The sequence below is a fragment of the Meriones unguiculatus genome, chromosome 3, assembly GCF_030254825.1.
Source record: "Meriones unguiculatus strain TT.TT164.6M chromosome 3, Bangor_MerUng_6.1, whole genome shotgun sequence".
NCBI lineage: Eukaryota > Metazoa > Chordata > Mammalia > Rodentia > Muridae > Meriones > Meriones unguiculatus.
Window position 1 is genome coordinate 124,949,451 of NC_083351.1, and position 23,006 is coordinate 124,972,456.

General features: G+C 35.0%; 1 protein-coding gene across 2 annotated transcripts in view; it reads left to right on the forward strand.

Annotated features, from left to right (window-relative positions):
* Positions 1–23,006, forward strand: part of Nipbl (NIPBL cohesin loading factor) — a 169,056-nt gene that overhangs the window by 112,578 nt on the left and 33,472 nt on the right. For both annotated transcript variants that reach the window (XM_060380491.1, XM_060380492.1), the window contains exons 15-30: positions 332–435; positions 2,753–2,839; positions 6,299–6,530; positions 7,742–7,893; positions 8,420–8,500; positions 9,008–9,108; positions 10,510–10,648; positions 12,311–12,393; positions 12,932–13,064; positions 13,669–13,812; positions 15,712–15,801; positions 18,066–18,280; positions 18,369–18,471; positions 19,027–19,125; positions 19,213–19,359; positions 20,189–20,323. In XM_060380491.1, coding sequence (XP_060236474.1) covers positions 332–435; positions 2,753–2,839; positions 6,299–6,530; positions 7,742–7,893; positions 8,420–8,500; positions 9,008–9,108; positions 10,510–10,648; positions 12,311–12,393; positions 12,932–13,064; positions 13,669–13,812; positions 15,712–15,801; positions 18,066–18,280; positions 18,369–18,471; positions 19,027–19,125; positions 19,213–19,359; positions 20,189–20,323 — 2,045 coding nt within the window. The remainder of the gene's footprint in view (positions 1–331; positions 436–2,752; positions 2,840–6,298; positions 6,531–7,741; positions 7,894–8,419; positions 8,501–9,007; positions 9,109–10,509; positions 10,649–12,310; positions 12,394–12,931; positions 13,065–13,668; positions 13,813–15,711; positions 15,802–18,065; positions 18,281–18,368; positions 18,472–19,026; positions 19,126–19,212; positions 19,360–20,188; positions 20,324–23,006) is intronic.

The following is a 23,006-nucleotide window of genomic DNA, read 5'->3' on the forward strand; positions in this document are numbered from 1 at the left end:
ACCCTCCTGGCTGAACCCACAGAAAAGCCAGAGGGCATGAGAGATTGTTGATTTAGTTCATCCAGGTCAGCCCCTGAGGCAGAGAGCATGATTGACAAGTGTCAACACTGTTACAATAGTAAAGACAGGATAACTGCCTGTCTTCCCCTTTTAGAACTCTAGTTTCTCTGTTAGTTATACCTTATATGAGATTTACAGCACCCTCTTAAACTGTTTAAGGTTTTTTTTTTTTTATATATAAGTGATCAGAATTTTATTTAAAAAGCTCATTAACTTAGCAGTTTTAGCTATTTCTTTAACATAACTGTTTTTGATTGGCTTGATTTTTCAGGTGATGATGATGAAATTCCTCAGGAACTGCTCTTAGGAAAACATCAGCTTAATGAACTTGGGAGTGAATCTGCTAAAATTAAAGCCATGGGTATAATGGACAAGGTATCTCAGCAAAGTAAAACTTTTTTTCTAATATAAAGTAAAATTTTTCTAGTATATGGCATGTGAAATTAATTTAAAGTTTTCAGGGTAAATTACAAAGTTAGTAGTACATATTGAAAAGAAAACTCATGATTATCATCTAAGAGCTAAATAAATTATGTCTTAGAAAAATCTATTACCAAAGGAGGTTACAGGTTATTCTAAACAAAATTATGTATGCATTGATAGAAGCATGGACTGTGATTCACTTTGTCAAATATTTACATTATTTAGTGTAGAGGTAACTAAAGTTTTCTTTGTCATTGCTTTAGTCCCTTAGGATTGTAAAAGCAACATGATTTCCAGTGCTAATAGAATGTGGCAATGTTTGGTTAGTTGCTGTTACATTTATAGTATCATTGCTGTAGGCTTTGGTCATTCCTCTTTCCTAGAAGCTCTGTGTTAATAAGGTATCTCATTCCACTGATGGAACAGCAAATTATTTCTGGTGTGATACTAACTTCTGTCCGTTACAGCAACATCAAGAGGTAGCCTTCCATTGCATTTATCATCTACCATTGACCCTCTAAATAACTGCCCGACTGTATATACAGATACAGTCCTCTTATGACCAGTCTCTAGTCTTTAAGTTTCCTGGTCTATAATCTACATTCCTTCTAGACTAGTAAGAGTTAGTAACAATTATCTTCACATTGGAATTGATTCTACATGCCTTAAGGCTATTTACTTAGTTTTTCAATTTCATAATTTTAACATGGCCTGGAAAATACTTTGGTAGTTGTTTTGTTTTTAATTTTTAAATTACCTTTTTTGTTTGTTATTTTGTGTGTGGTCAGGGGACATCCATATACTCTGTGGCATGAGTGTAGAGGTCATAGGGCAGGCAACTTGTTCTCTCCTTCCATGAGTGAGGCCCGGTATTGAACTTCAAGGTCAATTACTTTTTTTTTTTTTTACTGCTAAGGTATTACCTACTTTTCAAATAATATTACCTACTTTCCAAATAATCGGGGGAACCATGAAATTGACTTTTCAAGCTAGAAATTCCGTTATAGTGAACCAAGAATTTATCTGTTTAAAAATAAATAACTTAAAATTTTAGAGGTGGGGCTAGAGAGATGGCTCAGCCATTAAGAACATTCAGTATTCTTGCAGCGGGCCTCTGCTTGGTTCCTAGCACACATATGGCAGTTCAGCCTCTGTTACTCATTTTCAGGGAAATCCAGCGCCCTCTTCACAAGAAAACACTGATACACATAAATAAAAATAAATGAATCTAAAAGGAAAGAATTAATGGGCTTCTAGGTTGTATTGGTAATATATATAAAGACATATTGATTAATTTTGTACGTATGACCATTTCAACATTTTTTTGAGATACCAGTACCAGCCTTAGTCATTAATTTTTTTATAAGTTTGGTAAGTACATGCAGCTGATATTTCTCTTTCAGAAGGCAAATTTATTAACTACTGACTAAATCTAGACGTTTTATCAAAAAATCTGTTTTAATGTTCCAAGATAATTTAAAGCAGTATGCTGAGGAACAGTCTTTTGTAAGCCAGCATAAGTTACCAAGCTAGAAACAATGCTAATTTCTTTTTGAATCTGCTTGACTTTTCTGGCTTGTTTATGTGCTGCCAGCATGCTAGAAACCTTGAAAAATACTATTCAGTGAATAGAACGTTACTTTACGTTCCTAATTTTTTGGTTTTTCAAGACAAGGTTTCTCTGTGTAACCCTGGCTGTCCTAAAATTCACTCTAGACCAAACTGGTCTTGAACTCAGAGATCCATGTGCCTCTCTCTCCTTAGTGCTGGGATTAAAGGTGTGCACCACCACTGCCCTTCCACATTTCTCGCTTTGTCACTCACAGTTTCATAGTTGGTGTTCAAAGTACTTAGATTTCTTTTCTCCTGTCTTGAATTTTCAAACCTGCAGGTTAATGTTTAGCACTGGATGGTAAGAAAATCCTGGATAAAACTCTTTCATTTGTATGTGTGTTTCCATGTGCATTTTGAATCACTTTGGTCCTTGCCAAAGACCAAAGGGAAAAGCCATCAGAATAAACCCAGTCTTGCCCAGCTAGATGGCATAAGTGTTGAGCTGTGAACCATGCACATGCACGCATGCTGACTTCATGTTCAATTATCTGTCTTTACAAAGAGATGATTAACTCTTTTAGGTCAGAATTGAGTAGAGGTTCTAAAGAGCAAACTTCATCTTCCACAGCCTGAAGAAAACAAATATTTAGATTTGTTTCTTGAGTGATTCGAAATTTTACCAATGAATGATAAAACAACTTGTATTTCCTTTTAGCTTTCAACTGACAAAACTGTGAAAGTCCTAAATATATTGGAGAAGAATATTCAGGATGGATCAAAGCTTTCCACTTTGTTAAATCATGTAAGTGTAAGACCTGTATTAATAATTTTACACCTGATATTGTTGAATGCCCTAGTTTTCTTTATGTTGGTTTGATAAAAAATACTCTGACCAAAACCAACTTAGTGGGGAGGAAAGGGTTTATTTCATCTTGTACTTCAAGTCACAGTCCATCATCATTGGAGGAAGTCATAACAGAAACTAAAGGCAGAGACCATGAAGGAGTACTGCTTACTGACTTAACTCACAGGCTCTTGCTTAGCCAGCTTTTTTTCATTTACAGCCAAGGACTACCTGCCTAGAAGTGGTGCCCACAGTGGGCCGAGTCGTACATCAGTTAATAATCAAGACTATCCCTTACTGATATGTCTACACCAACATGATAAAAGACAATTGCTTAATTGAGACTTTCTTCTCAGGTTTCTCTAGGATGTTTCAGATTGACAGTGAAAGCTAATTAGCACTTTGATGCATACAGTTTTTTCATAAACAACTCCTTATTTACTCAGAAAATTCAAGCTTTTGTTTAAGTTTGTTACCACATGTTACTAATTACACTCATTAACATTTCTACTAGAATTTTATGTTTATTGATATTACTGTAAGTTGTTGACTTACAGTGTTACCATAGGGCTGGGGAGATGGCTCAGTAGATAGTTCTTGCCTCACAAACGTGAGAACCAGAGTGTGACCCCAGAATCAGCATAAAAGCCAGGCAAACATGACTGACTGCCTGTAATTTCCTCTTGGGAGGAGAGATGGACATTCCTAGTAAGCTGGCAAATGAAACTAGATTTTGCAAACTTTGGGTTCAGCAAGAGACCTTGCTTCATGTAAGTAAAATGGAGAATGATCAAGGAAGACATCAACTTTAGGCAGGCGTACATGCACTTGTCCCTTTTCCACACAAACATGTATACACACGTGCAAAAAAGAGTTGTCACAAAGAACAACAAAGACAAATGGAACTTTCTATAGCTAACACATTGAATCATAACTTTGCAAAGTGCTTAAAACAGTAGGGCATTATAACTAAATAGATATCAATTACCGATTTCTGCATCTAAACTTGATCCTATCAAAGTAGATGCAATGTGATTACAGTTGTAGACTGTAATCTACCTACCGTTGTAGTACACTTGACAAACCACATGTGCTCTCACCTTGGCGTTTTTAACATCAGTGAATGCAAACAGATACTGATAGGCAAGTAATAGAAGCTATAAGAATTTGTGGAAAGTTTTAAGCTAACTTCATTTTTAAAAGCCTAAGGGGATAATGTTGTGATATGTGTCTAGAATACCATCAGTTGGGAGTCTGAGGCAAGAGGATGACAAGTTGTAGGCTGGTTTTGGCTATGTAAGGATATTCTGTCTTTAAAACAGGCTTGATAACAAAAGTAGTGTATTTATTGTTGAAGTGTCTAAAACATTAAAAAACCTATTCTCAAGTAAGCAATAGCACTTATTTAGTACTTTTGATACATATGTACTTCTCTCATAGACTATGTATGTACAAGTCTATCTTTAATACATGCACTAAACTTTTGTCTCATGAGAAAATTATTATAGACTGTTTAGGATTCCCTGTGATCTTCATGAAATAAAAAAATCTATAGAAAAATAATGTGATGTTCTCTGGATTATTAAGTATAACTAGACAAACTGATTTTGTTGTTGATGATTTTTTTTTTTTTAAAACAAGAGTATCATATAAACCAGGTTGGCCTTGAACTCTCCATTCTCTAGTTCACGCCTCCTGAGTGATGGGATTGCAGGCATGTGCTCATTTGATCTATATTTAGTGCCCTTTTTAACTAGTCAAAGAAGGGACTTTTATTTTGCATTTTTGTTTGATAGAGAGTAAGAGAGTATATGTAATCAGTATCGTGTATTGAACAGAACACTGTATCCTCTGTGCTACATCTTTAACCAGTTTTTGAATCAAGGTGTTTGAAGATAGGAAAAGGGGAAGACACTTTACCAAGAAATTTTAATGAAGAGAAGAAGTCTGTGATTGCAGTGTAGTTACGTGATAGAGCGTGAATTGCACAGACGAAACTCAGAAGAACTCCTATAAAGTTTGTATTTCGTTTTAAAAAAAGAATGTGATGGAAAGATTTACACTCTGGCAAGCCTAAAGCAATCCATCCTTATTGTAATGTCGAGTTGCTAATGTGTACAGTAAAAGGAAGACTTGTATCAATTGCTAAAGCATCCGTTTTAGAAAATGACAGATCATAAGTACTTTGCATATCTCTAGTCTAATGTTTTTGGGACGGGAATCTTGATGTGTAACCCAGACAGGACTGAAACTTGCTGTGTAGCCCAGACTTGCCTTTAAACACAGTACCCTCCTGTTTTAACTTACCAAGGCCTAGAATTACGGGCAAGCATTGCCATACTGCACTTTCTAATTTGAAGATAGAGGAGGAAGTCCTGGAGACTGAATCAAGTTCACATTTCTACCATAGAGCTATACCACCAGCTTTGTGTATATTTACTTTTCAATCTGTTTCAAAATTAGTGTTTAAAAAAAAAAAAGATATTTGAGGGCTAAAGAGATGGCTCAGTGGCTAAGAGCACTGGCTGCACTTCTAGAGGTCAGGAGTTTAGTTCCCAGTCAACCACATGGTGGTTCACAATCATCTATAATGTGATATGATGTCTCCTTCTGGCATGCAGGTGTACATGCAGATAGAGCACAAATACATAAAATAAATAAATAAATCTTTTAAAAAAAGAAAGATACTTGGCTGGGCATGGAAGCACTCGGGGACAGTTCAAAGCCAGCCTAGACTACATACCAAGTTTCAGGCTTGTCAGAGATGCATAATGAGACCTTATTTATAAACAAATAAAGACAGGTATTAGGAATAATAAGTCAGTAACATTTTACTACTTTTTAATAAAAGCTCTATACCTGTTAATTCTTTCTTTGTGCTCAAGTAGCTTAATTATCATGTTTATACCCAAGTCACAAAATTAATTTATGTTTAGTATCGTTTAAGTTAAAATCTTAGATCTGGATGAAACACACAAAAGATAAAGGTAACTATGGCTTTGCCATTGGAGTATCATCTAGTGATACAATAGAAAGAAATATTTGAAAGTGCTGAAACAATAGCAAAAACAACACAAAAATAATGAACAAAAATCTTGCCTAAGTCAAGCATGGTGGTGCATGCCTATAACCCCAGTACTCAGGAGACAGAAGCAACAAGTTCATGGTCATCTTGGACAATTTTGGGCCAGCCTGGGCTATAGAGTGAGATCTTATCTCAAAAAGCATTATTTTAATCTTGGCTGTAGGGATACATTATTTGTACTTTGTTCTAGACATGGTTCTAGACTATTCTGAAAAAGTTGTAGATACTAGATTGTTCCTCCCACCAATGAAAAGCATATATCTTTTTTAGTTAATATTATAAACCTGTATGTATCTTTTATTCCACTTTATTAACAATGATCTGTTTTATAGAATAATGATACTGAAGAAGAAGAAAGACTGTGGAGAGACCTTATTATGGAGAGAGTTACAAAGTCAGCAGATGCCTGTCTTACAACTATCAACATTATGACATCTCCTAACATGCCAAAAGCTGTGTACATTGAAGATGTAATTGAAAGAGTTATACAGTACACTAAATTTCATTTACAGAACACACTCTATCCCCAGTATGACCCTGTTTACAGATTAGATCCACATGGAGGTTAGTTTCCCCTTTTATTTCTTTGTGGAGTGTTTTTTTTTGTTTGTTTGTTTTTTGTTTTTTTTTTTGTTTTTTTTTTTTTTTTAGCATACTATAAGAATTATCCATTGTGAATTTTCAGTGTGAGGTGAAAATTCAGAATACTAGAAAACTAGAATACAATGATTTTAATTGGCCCAAATTAATAAATTATGTATATTATAATGAACATTGATTTTGATTTTTGTATTTGACTGGAATGTAAAATCTTTAATAACTATTACAATACTTTAGCATCTATAGGTTGAAAATCCAAAATGCAAAAAAAAAAAAAAGAAAAAGAAAATCCAAAATGCTTTGAAGTCTGAAAACTCTTTGAGGGCCTAGAGAAATGGCTCAGCAGTTGAGTGTTTTCTGTTCTAGAAAACTAAATTTGGTTCCCAGGACCCATACTGGGCACCTTGCAGTTACCACTCTTCCCTCAGTTCAGTAGGATCTAAGGCCCTCTTCTAACCTCTGCGGGCTCCCAGACACACGGCATATACATATGTACACATACATTTGAAGTGAATCTTTAAAAGCTGCAAGGACTAGCATGGTGCAGGAAAAGCTTTGCCTTTCCAGAGTTTATGACTTTTAGATTAAAAATATTCAAGTGGTAGAATCTGTGCTTGTATTATAAAATCTGAAAAACTTTAAACAAGTGATACTCAACCAATATTTATAATTGAAGTAATTTTTTTTCCAGTTAGAGAAAAAAAATCCAGATAATAATAGTTTTTGGTTCCATATACCTTCTAATTTAGCTCAAAATAATATTTATCTGCAAAATGAGTTGATTCAAGATAAGAGTATACTCTTATCATAGCCTGCATTGTATAATCAGTGAAATGGTTGAATGTGCATCCCCTCATTTTAGTACTTACTGTCTAATAATTCCAAGTAATGTAAAGGAGAAATATAATCTTACTATCCTGCTTGATTGGGGGGTAAAAATTCAGTACAGTAACCGCTGCAGTGTGCCATAAATGAGTTACGAGAATGTTCCAGCACAGTACTACTGAGGAATGATGTCGTCTTTTAGTTAATGCTCATCGTTAGCTGTTGCTGTATTTTTATGCAGCACCCTGAAATGTTTGTGCTCTTTCAGTTTAGAAGATAGTGCTAGTAACGTCCATGGAAGGATGTTGAAAGTTAATGTTTCTCTTATCTTGAATTTTTTTTTATTTTAGGAGGGTTATTAAGTTCAAAGGCCAAGAGGGCTAAATGTTCTACTCATAAGCAGAGAGTAATAGTAATGCTTTATAACAAAGTGTGTGACATTGTTAGCAGCTTATCAGAATTGCTAGAGATACAGCTTCTTACAGACACGACGATTCTTCAGGTGAGTTTGGTTTCTTTGATTTTGTTTTTATGAAGCATTTTATAAATTTCTGGACACAACAAAATCTTTTTCAGTGTAGTGTAATCTTGGTCACTCTGTAGAAATACCAACACAAACACTAACATACCCATTCAGAGAATTTCATATGTAAATTGAAGAAGTAGATTCCTTGGCATTTTAAAGGCAGCATCCTGAGCTGAATAGGGAAGAATAACTACATAAAGGTCATTAAATGTCTATGAAAAATAAGTTAATTTTTTTTAAAGTTGGGATATTTTCATCCCTGAAAATAAAATGGTTTTTGATCCTTAAACTCCTATAATATTAAGTTTAAAATGTAGAGACTAGAGAAATTGCAGCAAATTATTTAATATGATTGAGAAAACTATAGAAGGAAATATGCTAATTAGGTCACAGAAAAAATGCTTCTGGATGTTTTGAAATATGACTGTTAGAATATACTAAGGTACAATGTTAGTGAAGTCAACTTAGAGACAAAGACTAAATCATTGATCTTGAATTTCAGGTTTCATCAATGGGAATAACACCATTTTTTGTGGAAAATGTCAGTGAATTACAACTGTGTGCCATTAAGTTAGTCACTGCAGTAAGTATAATCACTTCATAATTTCAGTTTCCCACGAATGAAATAAGATTGTCCTCACTTGCTCTAAACTTCCAAAAATTATGACACATTTCTGTTTTCCATTAGGTTTATTTCAAAATAAGGATAATTTTACTCCTATTAGATTTCATTCACTGAGGATTTACTTTCATTGATTGTTTTTATTGAATTTTAAAAAAAACTTACTTTAATATTACGGTTAAAGCCAGAATGATTTCTAATCTCTTAAATCTTGTCTTACTTACCTGTCCAAAGTATCATATCCTCTAAACAAAACTTTATACTCTCTCACTTAGATAATTAATAACAAAATTTGAACATATTTCTTTAGGTTGTTAATGCTTAACATGTTGAAAACATTTTTATTCTGAATAGCATGTATGCTCTGGTTTCTCTTCAGATAATACAAATCTTTATCCTTATTTTATAATAATACCTTTGTTTTCTGCCATAGTAAGTTTAATTTGTAATTTTATAATTACTAAACAGGTATTCTCAAGATATGAAAAGCATAGGCAGTTAATATTGGAAGAAATTTTTACTTCACTTGCAAGATTACCAACTAGCAAGAGAAGTTTAAGGAATTTCAGGTAACTATAGTAGAATTTAACTACAGTGAAGAACTCTGCTATATTTTAACTCATATATTTACTTTTCATCACTTCTGTCTGGATTATCTTTTAATGATTATATGAACAAAGGACTTCAATCAGAACTGCATAGGTAGCTTGGACTTGTGAAGTAATAAAGCATATTAGGAGACTTAAAGAAATTAATTGGTCCTGAAATAAAAGGATTGGAGGCAGTTTAAGCACTATTAACATTTGGACCAGTTAATGTCTTCATGTCCAGCGCTGCCCTGTGCTTTACATGTGCTTAGGAGCACTCCTAACACAATCTCTCCGTTCATCTGCAACAACAAAATTATTTCTAAGCACTAGAGGTCAAAAAAAGGTTACATGAAAAATGTTAAGAAATGTGGTTCAGAAGACGTGAGACAGTTTTAAAAGGACTTTATGAGCAGTAATAAGAAAGTTGAACTTAATCTCTTAGACAGTGTTAAACTATTCAGTAGTATTTTAGAGAGCTGAAAGATGGCTTTAAGAACAATATAGAAGAGCTTGCTCAGCAGTTAATAGCATTGGCTACTCCTCCAGAAAAGGATTCCACATTTGATTCCCATCACTTAAATGATTGCTCACAACCATCTGAAACCCTGGTTTCAGGGGATTTAACACCCTCTCTGGCTTCTGCAAGGCATCAGGCATGCACATGGTGCACAAATATACATGCACACAAAACACCCATACATATATAAAGGCACCAGACACGTGCTTGATACACAGGTGTATATTCAGGCAGAATGTCAATACCAATACACATGAAAATAAATTACTTTAAAGAAAGTAACATAGAGAACGGACACAGACTAAATATTATTTAATTGCTAAGCACCTTCATAAATGAGTTAATCACTGCTATAGTCAACTTTATTGTTTGTTGTCATAAGTAATCATCAACATTATAAGTTATATTATTCCTGATGGTTAAATGCATTGGCCTGGTAAGGAGGGAGTGTTATTTTTTTGGTTGATTCCATAAAATAATTATTTTTATCTTTTTTATATTTTGAAATAAGTGTGCATTGATAAATATCTGTTCAACTGAAGAAGAGTGTTCAACATACAAATGAATTTTTACATTTCTACAGTATCTATAGAACAAAAACACTTGGAAATTGAGTTTATGTAATCAGTGTCACAGACCTCATGCTCTAGCACAGATAATTGAGAATTGAGAATTGACAAAATGCCTTAGTGGGTAAAAGCACTTGCCACCAAGCATGATAACCTGATTCCAAACCCTGGAGGCCACATAGAGCACTAATGGATGGTAAAGAAAGCATATTGAAACTATCAGGTGGTAATGGATCATATAAAATGTGATGACCTTCATACTCAGTGACTGAAATTGTTTCTTCTTTATTAAAGGTTAAATAGTAGTGATGTGGATGGAGAGCCTATGTATATTCAGATGGTTACAGCTCTAGTTTTACAACTTATTCAGTGTGTAGTTCATTTACCATCATCAGAGAAGGACCCTAATTCAGAAGAAGACTCAAACAAGAAAGTAAGGAAATAAAGGTTTTATAACTTTGTACTTTAATGATTGGAGACACCTTCATTTTTCATAATTCTAAAACTGAAATGCTTAATTAGGGATTTATGACTGGGTTTCAGGTTTCTTTAGAGCATTACACAGAACTCAGAAAATGAGTTCTCTTTCTGACTTTTAATCTATATACCATAAAGCACATATATCATGACAACACCCAGCAGGCTCATTATACCAGCTTAAAACTCAAATGAGAATGGAATGTCAGAGTAAATATTAGAGTCGGTGTCTATGTGAGTACATTTAATTTTTTTCATTTATTTACTTTGCATATATATAATTAATATGGAATTTACATGGGACCTGACTTCATATTCTCTGATGAGTAAATAACACGTGAGGTTTGCTTTTGGTTTTATACATTATGTCAGTACTTATTTTTAGAATCTGTGGGATGGTTTGTTCGTCTTTTGTTTTTGAGATGGGTCTCACAGTGTAGCTTTGCCTGACCCGGAACCCACTCTATAGACCAGGCTAGCCTTAAACTCAAGGAAATCTTTACCTCCCCAGAACTAAGATTAAAGCTGTGTGTTGCAATGTCCAGTTCTAGATTATATTGTTTGACTTAAATTCTAAAGAAACAAGAATAATTGATCTGTAGTATAAGCAGAGCATATGTTCCACACAAAATTAACAAAGTAGCTCAAAATATTGAGGCTCTTTGTTTTTCTCCATTCCAGGTTAGATGAATCTAACCTTCCCTTTCGATCATTGGTGACTGTTGTCATGAATATGTTTATTTCTTCTGTTTTTATAGAGAGATTTGAAGAGGCTTGTTTTATTTTATTATTTACACATACATTATAGTGACTAATATTTATGGCTAATTTTTTTAATCAGCATTTTTTGTTAGATTCTTTTTGCCTGGAGTTTGACACACAACAATTCCATCATAACCTAAAGCTAAGAGTCTCTTTAAGGTGCTTAGAAGCAAGATTATTACAAGCTATATGCATTGACTTTACTGAAAGCTATCCATATTTTCACCCCAGTGATAGTTGCATTTGCATTCCTGTATTCTGATCGCTCTAATTATAGTTACTGCGAAGGTCTACATGTTCTTTTTGTAGTTTTCTGGTTACTGTTACTGATTAACCCCATTCCTGTATTTATCGATTCAGCTGTAGACTGCCTTTTTGTATCTTAATCTTTAAATTTCTACTGAAAGGTTCAAATTTTTGTTTATGTTATAGTGGTTTTATAAACTTTGAAATTGCTGTATTCTTTGATGATTGAATTATTTATCTGTTTTAGCTGGTATACTGGCAAATATCCAAACACTGAACTATATTATCTCCAATTATGAAAAATAGTTTGTGTATTTTGACTCCATTCCTTCTTGTTATGATGATCATGATTTTTAAAAAACTACTTGATAGTATATTTCTTAGTTACGTGAATTATTATTTTAATAAACTTAAATGAACACTACCATTTCTATGTCTTTGTGATGTTTTTAAATGTGTTTAGTCTGCCAATTTTAGCTCCTCCATTTTGTTAAGAAGCATATCTAAATACTCGATTGTATTATCTCTGTAAAGTGTGGCATGGCAGTAGCAGCTGGCCTCATTTATTTATTATTTCTTCTATCTTTATAAATTTAATTTTTCATTCTAGGTTGATCAAGATGTTGTCATTACTAACTCTTATGAAACAGCTATGAGAACAGCCCAAAACTTTCTTTCCATCTTCCTTAAAAAGTAAGTAAGATTAATGGTGTGGTTTTTATTTTCCGTAGTTTGGAGTGTTCCATATAGGAATAAGGTTATTCGAGTTTCCTGCCATAACCAAAACCTTGAATACACTTGAACTTTTAAAATGAGGAAGAGAGCTAAAAATCTAAAAATATTTGAATTTGTTTCTGTTACACCGCCAGAATTTAAGTACTGTATTGTTGGATTTCTAGAATTTTTATTTACAAAAGTTTGATGCATTCTACTTCTAAAGCAAAGTTTATGGAAAAAGGTTACTCAAGCTTTATGAGAATTAATGATAACTATAGAAAAAAAAATTTAAGAGTTATAACTTCGAGAGTAATGATAATATCAGTTAATATTCTTTATAACTGATGCAAAATGTAATTTACAAAATAGGTTGTGTTTGTTTGTTTAGACCTCATATTATTTAATGTACTCTTATATACGTTGTTACTATATGCAGGGACAGGGGAATCTCTCTTTAACAAAATTACAAACATTATGTAAATTAACATCTTTTTCATTGTTTTTCTTTGACTAGATGTGGTAGTAAGCAAGGTGAAGAAGATTACAGACCACTTTTTGAAAATTTTGTTCAAGACCTTCTTTCAACAGTCAATAAGCCTGAGTGGCCAGCTGCTGAACTACTCCTTAGTTTGTTAGGGAGACTGTTGGTAAGAGTATAGCATTTAAAGATTATTAATTACTAGAAGACAACATAATGAGGATATACTCTGATTCACAGATGATGAATTCTTTAAAAATGTGTAAGAACATGAACATTGCATCTATTTTTGCATGTGTATAACTGTACATTATATTGTTGATACCTGTAGAAAACAAAAATGTAAATTTTAGCACTTCATTATATATATAATAGCAGTGCTTTTTAAGATGGTTTTACAGGGTGGGGGGTTGTATTTGGTATGTTAATTGGTTCAAAACATCTCAACATTGAGTCCTAAGTTATTGCAGTTACCCATTTGAAAGCATGCAACTAACATTTTGTCATTTTTTAAAGATTATTTCTAAAATCATATGGCACTTTTAATTCCTCATTAAAATATGGGAATGGAAAGAATTGTGATCTCTCTTTTCATTTTAAAGTATATGTGGTGTTGTATAATATAAATTGTTAGAAAACTTTTGAAACCTAACTTTGTGAACTGTAAAATGTAATCAATAGTACTATTCTGAAACTATGATAATGGTTTGTAGGCAACAGAATTTTTGTCTTTATGAATTCTTACCCAGCAATATCCTACTTTTGATGTTTAGGTTCATCAGTTTAGTAATAAGTCAACGGAAATGGCTTTAAGAGTGGCATCTCTTGATTACCTTGGAACTGTTGCCGCACGGCTAAGAAAAGATGCTGTTACCAGCAAGATGGATCAAGGGTCGATAGAACGAATTTTAAAACAGGTATTGAAATAAAGAATTTAAAATAATATATAAATAGTTGGCTTGCGTGTTTGCTTTTGGTCTGGGAGAAGAATAGTTTTTATAGATTCAAGGAAAGTTTGTTTTTTTATTTGGCCCTGAGTATGATGAGCCTTCAGTATATTCCAGGCTAACCTTGAATTCATAATGTCCATTACCTATGCCATCCTTCCCCCTTAATTCTCTAGTGCTATGATTTTCAAAATGTGATTGCCTGCAAAAGCAGCATCAGCATTGACAGTCCTCAAGAATTTGTCATAATAATAAAATTTTAGGTCCACCTTGCTGAATCCAGAGCCCTAGAAATAGAATAGTCAATGATTTAACAGTCTTCAAAAGATTGTTAAATCTTCTGAAGTAGTGACAATTTTGACTGCTACTGCTTGGTACATATTTGTACAAATAAGAATTGGCACGTAAATGTTTATATACTAATTAATTTATATAGAAATACAAATATGATATATAAATATTTATATAATACCCTATAAAAAGCAAACTTCCTATTACTATATTACTGGTGAGTATAATACTTAGATTAGAATCCATTACCATCTCTTTTTTTTTTTGTAAGATTGGTTTTATTTTATTTATTTGTGTCAGTTTGTATGCATACGTATGAATGCAGGTGTCCACATAGAACAGAAAGGCTCATTGGATTCCTTGGAGCTGGAGTTTGGACATTTATGAGCCACTAAATGTGGGTGCTGGGATCTGAACTGCAGTTCTCTAGTAGACAGTAAGCACTTCTAACCACTGAGCCATCTCTCCAACCCATTATTATTTTAATAATCAAATTGTTCTTATATTTGACTAGTCAGATCCCCTTTTGAGCTAACTTTTGTGTCTTTTTTACTTTTTCCCTGTATTTTATTTTGCGCGTGGGTGAGGCAGGAGGTATATGTTATGTTATTTGTGGTTTGTGTGCTTGCTAGTTTGTGTGCACATGGGCATAAGGTTACATGTGTGCATGAGCATGTGGATGCCTGAGGTCAGTTCAGGTGTTTTTCTGTAATTATTATCTACCTTATTATTATTTTTTAGTTAAAGGGCTAGGATTCCCTTGAAGAAATAAAAGATTCCACAGATGAGACACTGAAAGTAAAAGAAATCACTAAAGTGCCTGTTATATCATGAAATAGTCTTCAGAGAATGATGGGAACAGTACTAGAGAGGTAGTCAGTGACAAAGTACCATGCAGTCATGGGGATCTGAATTCAAATTCCCCAGATCCACACTAAGCAAATGCAGTTGTATTCCCAGAGCCTGCAAACACACTCCCTTTCTACATCTGAAGTATTACTTCCATAGTCACTATAAAGCTATCTGAATGTGTAGTACATATATCTGGTAACATTTTTATTTAATAGATTAAAATTTTGATGTACATTCACAATGTAAAAAATATACAATAAGTTCAAAACAGTACTCAGATATGTGAGTCCAGACTCCGGGGGAAAAAAATGATCTTTTATTTTTATTAATGTAAATTCCATAGAAGGGCCTGGATAGGACATTTTTGTGATAATATTTACATTGGCCACTTATGAGCTTTCTTAAGATGGCATAGAGTTCATAAAGCCAGACTTAGATTAGCAGTTTATGTTTTTCAGAAATCCTATTTTTGTTTCTTTATAATGACTATCCTTAAGTTTTCATTCTGATTTTTTTTTTTCCCGTCAGGTTTGTATTTATGTCTACACAATTTATAAAACACAGCAGTAGTTTAGCGATTACTCTCTGTAATCCCTTCATTTGGAAGGCTAGAGCAGAGATTCACGAATTGGAAACCAGCCATAGTGAAACGCTGTTTCAGAAGTAGGTAAGGGATCAGTAACAGACAAATAAGCTAATTTTGTGGTTGTTGTTACTGTGGTCTAGGTTTCCGGGGGAGAAGATGAAATCCAACAATTGCAAAAGGCATTGCTTGATTATTTGGATGAGAACACTGAGACTGACCCTTCACTAGTGGTGAGATTCATTTTGCCTTTTGAATTAAATTATGTTTTAAAAGTAAATTGAAAACTTAGAGGGAAAGAAAATGAAAGATTTTTTCTTTCTTTTTTGGATTTTTTAATATAATTATTTGTTTATTACAATTTATTCACTTTGTATCCCAGCTGTAGCCTCCACCCTCATCCCCTTCCAATCTCACGCTCCCTCCCTCATGCCCCTTCCCCAGTCCACTGGGAGGGGAGTACCTCCTCCCCTTTCCTCTGACCCTAGCCTCTCAGGTCTCATCAGGACTGGCTGCATTGTCTTCCTCTGTGGCCTGATAAGGCTGCCCCCACCCCTCTCCAGAGGGAAGTGATCAAAGAGCCAGCCACTGAGTTCATGTCAGAGACAGTCCCTGTTCCCCTTACTAGGAAGCCCATTTGGAGACTGAACTGCCACAGGCTACATCTGTGCAGGGGTTCTAGGTTATCTCCATGAATGGTCCTTGGTTGGAGTATCAGTCTCAGAAAAGACCCCTGGGCCCAGATTTTTTGGTTCTGTGGCTCTCCTTGTGGAGCTCCTCTCTTCTCCAGGTCTTACTATTTCCCTGTTCTTTCATAAGATTCCCTGCACTCTGCCCAAAGTTTGGTTATGAGCCTCAGCATCTGCTTTGATAGTCTGCAGGGTAGAGTCTTTCAGAGGCCCTCTGTAGTAGGCTATCATGTCCTGTCCTCCTTGCTTTCTCCCTCTTCTGATGTCTGTCCCACTTGCCTTTCTGAATGAGGATTGAGCACCTTACCCAGGGTCCTCCTTCTTGCATAGCTTCTTTGGGTGTACAGATTTTAGTATGATTATCCTATATTATATGTCTAATATCCACTGATAAGTGAGTATATATCATGTGTGTCTTTCTGCTTCTGGGATACCTCACTCAGGATGATCTTTTCTAGTTCCCACCATTTCCCCGCAAAGTTCATGATTTCCTTGTTCTTAATTGCTGAGTAGTATTCCATTGTGTAAATGTACCACAATTTCTATATCCGTTCCTCAGTTGAGGGACATCTGGGTTGTTTCCAGATTCTGGCTATTACGAATAAAGCTGCTATGAACATGGTTGAGCAAAATTTCCTTGTTGTATACTTAAGCATCTTTTGGATATATGCCTAGGAGTGGTATAGCTGGAATCTTGAGGAAGCGCTATTCCTAATTGTCTGAGGAAGCGCCAGATTGATTTCCAAAATGGTTGTACAAGTTTACATTCCCACCAGCAATAGAGGAGGGTTCTCCTTTCTCCACATCCTCTTCATTATGTGTTGTCACTTGAGTTTTTCGGCAACAACCATCTTTTTTTGGATTTTTGAGACAGTGTTTTTTTTGTGTATCCCTGGCTATCCTAAAACTCACTCTGTAGACCAGGCTAGCCTTAAACTCAGAAATCCACCTGTTGTGCCTCCTGGGTGCTGGGATTAAAGGTATGCGCCACCACAGCCTGGCTTATAGATTATCTTTAAGTCTAGGCTAAATCCTAAAAATGAGTATAGGCCACCTGGTGCTGTAAATGATCTGGCAGTACATACAAAGAAGCTGTCACATCTATATAATTCTTTGAAAACTAATATATTCAGAATATTATAGGTCACACATACAATGTGTACATTTTGTAGGCCCGCCATAAGTTCATAAGTAATACTGTGCCCGTAATGGGCTGTTTTCAACTTTCTTTTAAGCTGGTGTGATAAAAGAGTTACAACAACCTGTTTTATTTTACCTGTTAACAATTTTTTATTTCTAGATTAAAATTTTGGTGTACATTCTTAATGTACAAAATATATGGTAAGTATATTTACAATAAGTCATTCTGTGACTACAGATTTCTAATCTTTAGTCATAGAACAGATATATAGAAGGGCTGCAGTGCTCAATCATGTATTTATTAACTTGTGTATTTCTTGCACAGATGAGACAAGAGTTAAAAACAGGTGGCAGTCTTTTATACATTTATTCTAAACTTTCCAAATAGTTTTATCATTGAATCTTACTGAGTCATATGAATGTCTACCTTAAGTATTTGGTACTAGTACTATATATTTAATAGTTTTTTTATTAGTCGTTTACATTAACAATTAAATTTATAGTTAAATGTAAAAAATGAAAAATTCTGCAAGTCAGGATATTTTAGAATTTTATGTCTCTAAATCCGCTTCTGTCTGATAGAGGTTGTTTTAAAGATCTTACTCCTTCCATTCCTAATTAGAAATGTTATTAATTGCATCAACTCAAACTGTCTAATGTCTTTCCAGTTTTCTCGTAAATTCTATATAGCCCAGTGGTTCCGTGACACGACTCTGGAAACAGAAAAGGCAATGAAATCACAAAAAGATGAAGAATCGTCTGATGGAACACATCACGCAAAAGAAATTGAGACAACTGGTCAAATAATGCATAGAGCTGAGAACCGGAAAAAGTTTCTTAGAAGCATTATCAAAACCACACCTTCTCAGTTCAGCACATTAAAGTAAGATACAGGGAAAAAAGTGTTAGATATGTTTGTACCGTGGATGTCCATTCAAAAGAACCTATAAAGTTAGTGCCTTCTCTTGTAGGATGAACTCTGATACTGTGGACTATGATGATGCGTGCTTGATTGTTCGATACTTGGCCTCTATGAGGCCGTTTGCCCAGAGCTTTGATATTTATTTGACACAGGTAAATTGATTGATCTGACTGATTTTTTTTTTTTTTAAATTCTGGTTACTTTTGGAGATGGTGGACAGTATGTGATCATTGCTGAGGGTAGTTTTAAAGGATTGTGTAAGCAGCACTTATCTCTTGTCCTTGATGTTCATGTGTCTTTAGTGAGTGATTCTGCCTTCTACATACTGATGTTGTTGTATAAACAAATGGGCATGTGTTGGTATGACATAGAAATAAATTGTTCAGTTATCAAGTCATGGCAAATAATACTGTCTTTGATAAAAGTTATACATAGGTTTTAGTGGAGCTCTGTGTTCTTAAATGTATACCCAGCAGTACGTTTAATGAAAATACCAAGGTAAAAGAAAAATACCCCAAAATGCAGTATGCGTTTCCAGGTGTACTAGTTTTCTAAGTTAAGATTTTGGACCAGTAAGGTGATGTATAGTTTACTCACACAAAAAATAAAAGTAAGTTGTAGATAGGGTTCTTTCATGTTTTCATACTATATTTTGTTAATTTTTAAGTATTTTAAAATGAATGAGTATGTTAATGTTTGCTTGGTAGATACTACGAGTTCTTGGTGAAAATGCAATTGCCGTTCGAACAAAAGCCATGAAGTGTTTGTCTGAGGTTGTTGCTGTAGACCCCAGTATTTTAGCAAGGGTAAGAGCAGAACTTTTTTTGCGTTTCTCCTCAGATTTGAAGCTTATCTCTGCTGCTGTAAATGACATTTCTCTCACTCTGCTTTAGCTTGACATGCAGCGAGGAGTTCATGGACGATTAATGGATAACTCCACTAGTGTTCGAGAGGCAGCAGTGGAATTACTAGGTCGATTTGTCCTTTGTCGACCTCAGCTTGCTGAGCAGTATTATGATATGCTGATTGAAAGAATATTGGTATTTTTCTTATATTTTATAGTAATTTATGAATATAATTTGCCTTAAACAACACACCTTGTTTTAAATTAATCTAAAAGTATAAATACCAATTACCTTTTTATATGTATTACCTATTTTGTGAACTATGGCACTATTCTAAAGAAGAGAGGCAAGCTACTCATTATAAACTTAATCATTGGTGAAAATAAAATCCATTTTTCAATTAATGTTATCCAGTTTGTAATCAATAATTGATTGTAATTATACATGATAATCAACTGTTCTTGGACAGGACTCTAGAATAATTACATGGTCATTGTAGTGAATGTGTATGCATGTGCGTGTGTGTGTGTGTGTGTGTGTGTGTGTGTGTGTGTGTCTGTCTGTCTGTCTGTATAAGAATTACTTCCATGACAGACACAACACCCACGTCAAGCATGTTGATTTCTTATAGAACTATACATAGATGCATTAGCACACAAAATTTTGTATTACTGCAATGACAAGGATTTGTTACCATTAGTATATACAGGAGTAGTTAGTGCCAAAAATTTTATTTGACTTAGTTTAAACACTTTGTTGTTTACATCATAGACATATTTTGAAATAGCAGACACTATTCTAAAAGTTTATCTTCTTATTCAAATCCGTTAAATTTATTCTCTGGTCTTGAGTTCATTACTAACTATAGATATTTTCACGTATCATACTTTAAAAATATATGAAACATAATTTTTAGTTAACAAATAGGGAATACTTATAGGAAATCTTTAATTTCATTATGTCAGATTTCACACACCTAAAACATCTGATTTTCCTAACATTTGAAAATACATTTTATTCTTAGGATACTGGTATCAGTGTCAGGAAAAGAGTAATAAAGATTTTAAGAGACATCTGTATTGAACAACCGACATTTCCAAAAATTACAGAAATGTGTGTAAAAATGATTCGTAGAGTCAATGATGAAGAGGGCATTAAGGTAAGATGAAAATCTGATCATATAGAATTTCTTTTTAAGCTATATTTATTTATTACATATACAATGTTCTGTCTGCATGTATACCTGCACTCCAGAAGAGGGCACCAGATCTAATTATAGATAGTTGTGAGAGACCATGTGGTTGCTGGGAATTGAACTCAGGACTTCCAGAAGAGCAGCCAGTGCTCGTAACCTCTGAGCCATCTCTCCAGTCTGAACTTTTTTTTTAATGTTTAAAATTATTTAGATGCTTATTGAGCCTGATTTTTTTTCATTTTGTTTTTTGATGTTATAGTAATAAAATGTGATATGTTCCAATTTATTCTGCCAATACAGTGTTTATGTATTTAACTATACAAACTGTATTCTATCCAAAAAATAACTAAATTGAAATTATCTTGATTTTTTTAAATAGTATGCTCTTGGTTTTCAGTTACAGACTTGCCTACAGTCTATAGGGCATTTTCTTAATTGAGGTTCTCTCCTCTCAGAGGACTTTACCTGGTATCTAGCTGATGTAAAACTATCCGGCAGAGTCGACTCCTTGTCAGCTTGCCACATAAACAAATCGCTGGAAAGTCCCAACCTTGACTTTCTTGTTCATCTTCAAGGTAACACATTAATATAAACACCACATCAAAATAGAAACATCACATTACAAACATAAAAAGTCTCACAGTCTTAGAAATTCAAATACTTTAAAAATTTAGTCTCTTTTAAAAAAAAAAAAATTCAAAGTCTCTTAAAGTAGAAAGCCTCAAAATTAAGTTAAATACTTTCTAGTTTCAAGAGGGAAAACCAGGGCAGAGTCAACTATCAGATAAATGCAAAACCACACTTCACCAGTGTAAATCACTCAATCTCTAATATCGGACTTACTCACAATATTCTGGGCTCCTCCAAAGGGTCTGGTCGCATCTCAGGTTCCCCACGCTGCAACACACACACAGCTTTTCTTCTAGACTCAGGCTGGGTCCACTGTATGGCTGCTGCTGCTCTTGGCAGTCATCCCATGGTACTGGTGTCTTCAAAATGCTGGGGTCTTCTGCAGTTTAGCTGCACTTTCACCAATAGGCTGTCTTCACGGTGCAAAACCTTAACTCTTCTCCAGCACCCCTTTGGTCCTGGGCTACTGCTACTCTGGGAACACTTTGTCAAGAGGCCTCTCCTTGCCTCTTAACAGTGCCAGACCTCACCTGCTCTTCTGTGGACCCTTCATGTCTTCAAAACCAGTACAACCTGGGAGACCCTTAGACATGACTAAGTTTGGCCGCCTCTGAGTACAGTGCTTGCTAGTGCTGACTCTGAGGAAACACATTCCAAAAGAGTCTACCTCAGTGATGATAGTCTCACCATTTGGGTTTGTTTGGGTTTTTTTGTTTGTTTGTTTTGTTTTTAAGACAGGGTTTCTCTTTGTATCCTTGGCTCTGTCTTGGACTCGTCATATAGACCAGGCTGGCTTCGAACTCACAGTGATCCTCCTGCCTCTACCTCTCTGAGTGCTGGGATTGCAGGCATGGGCCACCAAGCCTGGCGCTGTTCTCTTTTCAATCAATGCCAGTTTTTCAGTGCCAGCTGACCAACATCAATTGAGTAAAGCAAAGGTTTTCTTCAGTGGTTCTGGTATATTGTTAGTAGCGGCTGATTCTTCAGCCCCAGAACCACACATTCTTAATTCAAAAAAGCAGATGGCCCTGATAGAGTCAGTAGGTACTTTCATCATTCCTTCTAAAACTTCATAAGTCAAGCCTCCCTGGCTTTACTTGCCTAAAGTTCTGAAGTCCTTCCTGCCAAATAACACGGCCAGGTCTGTGACACCAGTACCCCACTTTCCTGGTACCAATTTCTGTCCTAGTTAGGGTTGCTATTGCTGTGATGAAACACCATGAACAAAGGCACTTTGGGGTGAAAAGGGCATATTTGGCTCACAGTTACATTGCTGTTCATCCTTGGAAGAGGTCAGGACAGGAACTTCACGCAGAGCAGGAACCTGGAAACATGAGCTCATGCTGAGGCCATGGAGGATTGCTGCTTACTGGCTTGCTCCCTCTGCTTGCTTTCTTATAGAACTCGGGAGATATTTTCTTAATTGAGGTTCCCTCCTCTCTGATAATATTAGCTTTGTCAGGTTCATAGAAAACTATCCCACACGTTTCTCCCTTTTAAAACAATAAAAGGAAGCTATGTAAATAGCAGTGGGTAAGAACACTTGTTTTGCAAACATGAGGCCCTGAGTTCAAATCCCCAGCACACACATAAAAAGATGTGCCTGTAACCCTAGCATTCGGCAGGTAGAGATAGGCAGACTCTGAGGGCTCAATGCCTAGCTGATCCAGCAAAAACAGCTTCCAGTTCAGTGAGAATCGCGTCTCACGGCAGCGAGGTGGCACACTGATAGACACCTGATGTCCTTCCTGTTGGTTGCTTATGTGCACTAATGAGTATTCTCCTCTCTCTCTCTCCTCTCTCTCTCTCTCTCTCTCTCTCTCTCTCTCTCTCTCTCACACACACACACACACACACACACACACACAGCCATAAAAGTGGTTTTAGTCTGATCAAAAACATTTCAAGGGCTGGAGAGATGACTTATCAGTGTGTTTGCTGCTCTTAAAGAAAACCCAGGTTCGATTTCCAGCACTGTACCAGGTGGCTCTCAACCACCTGTACTCCACTTCCACAG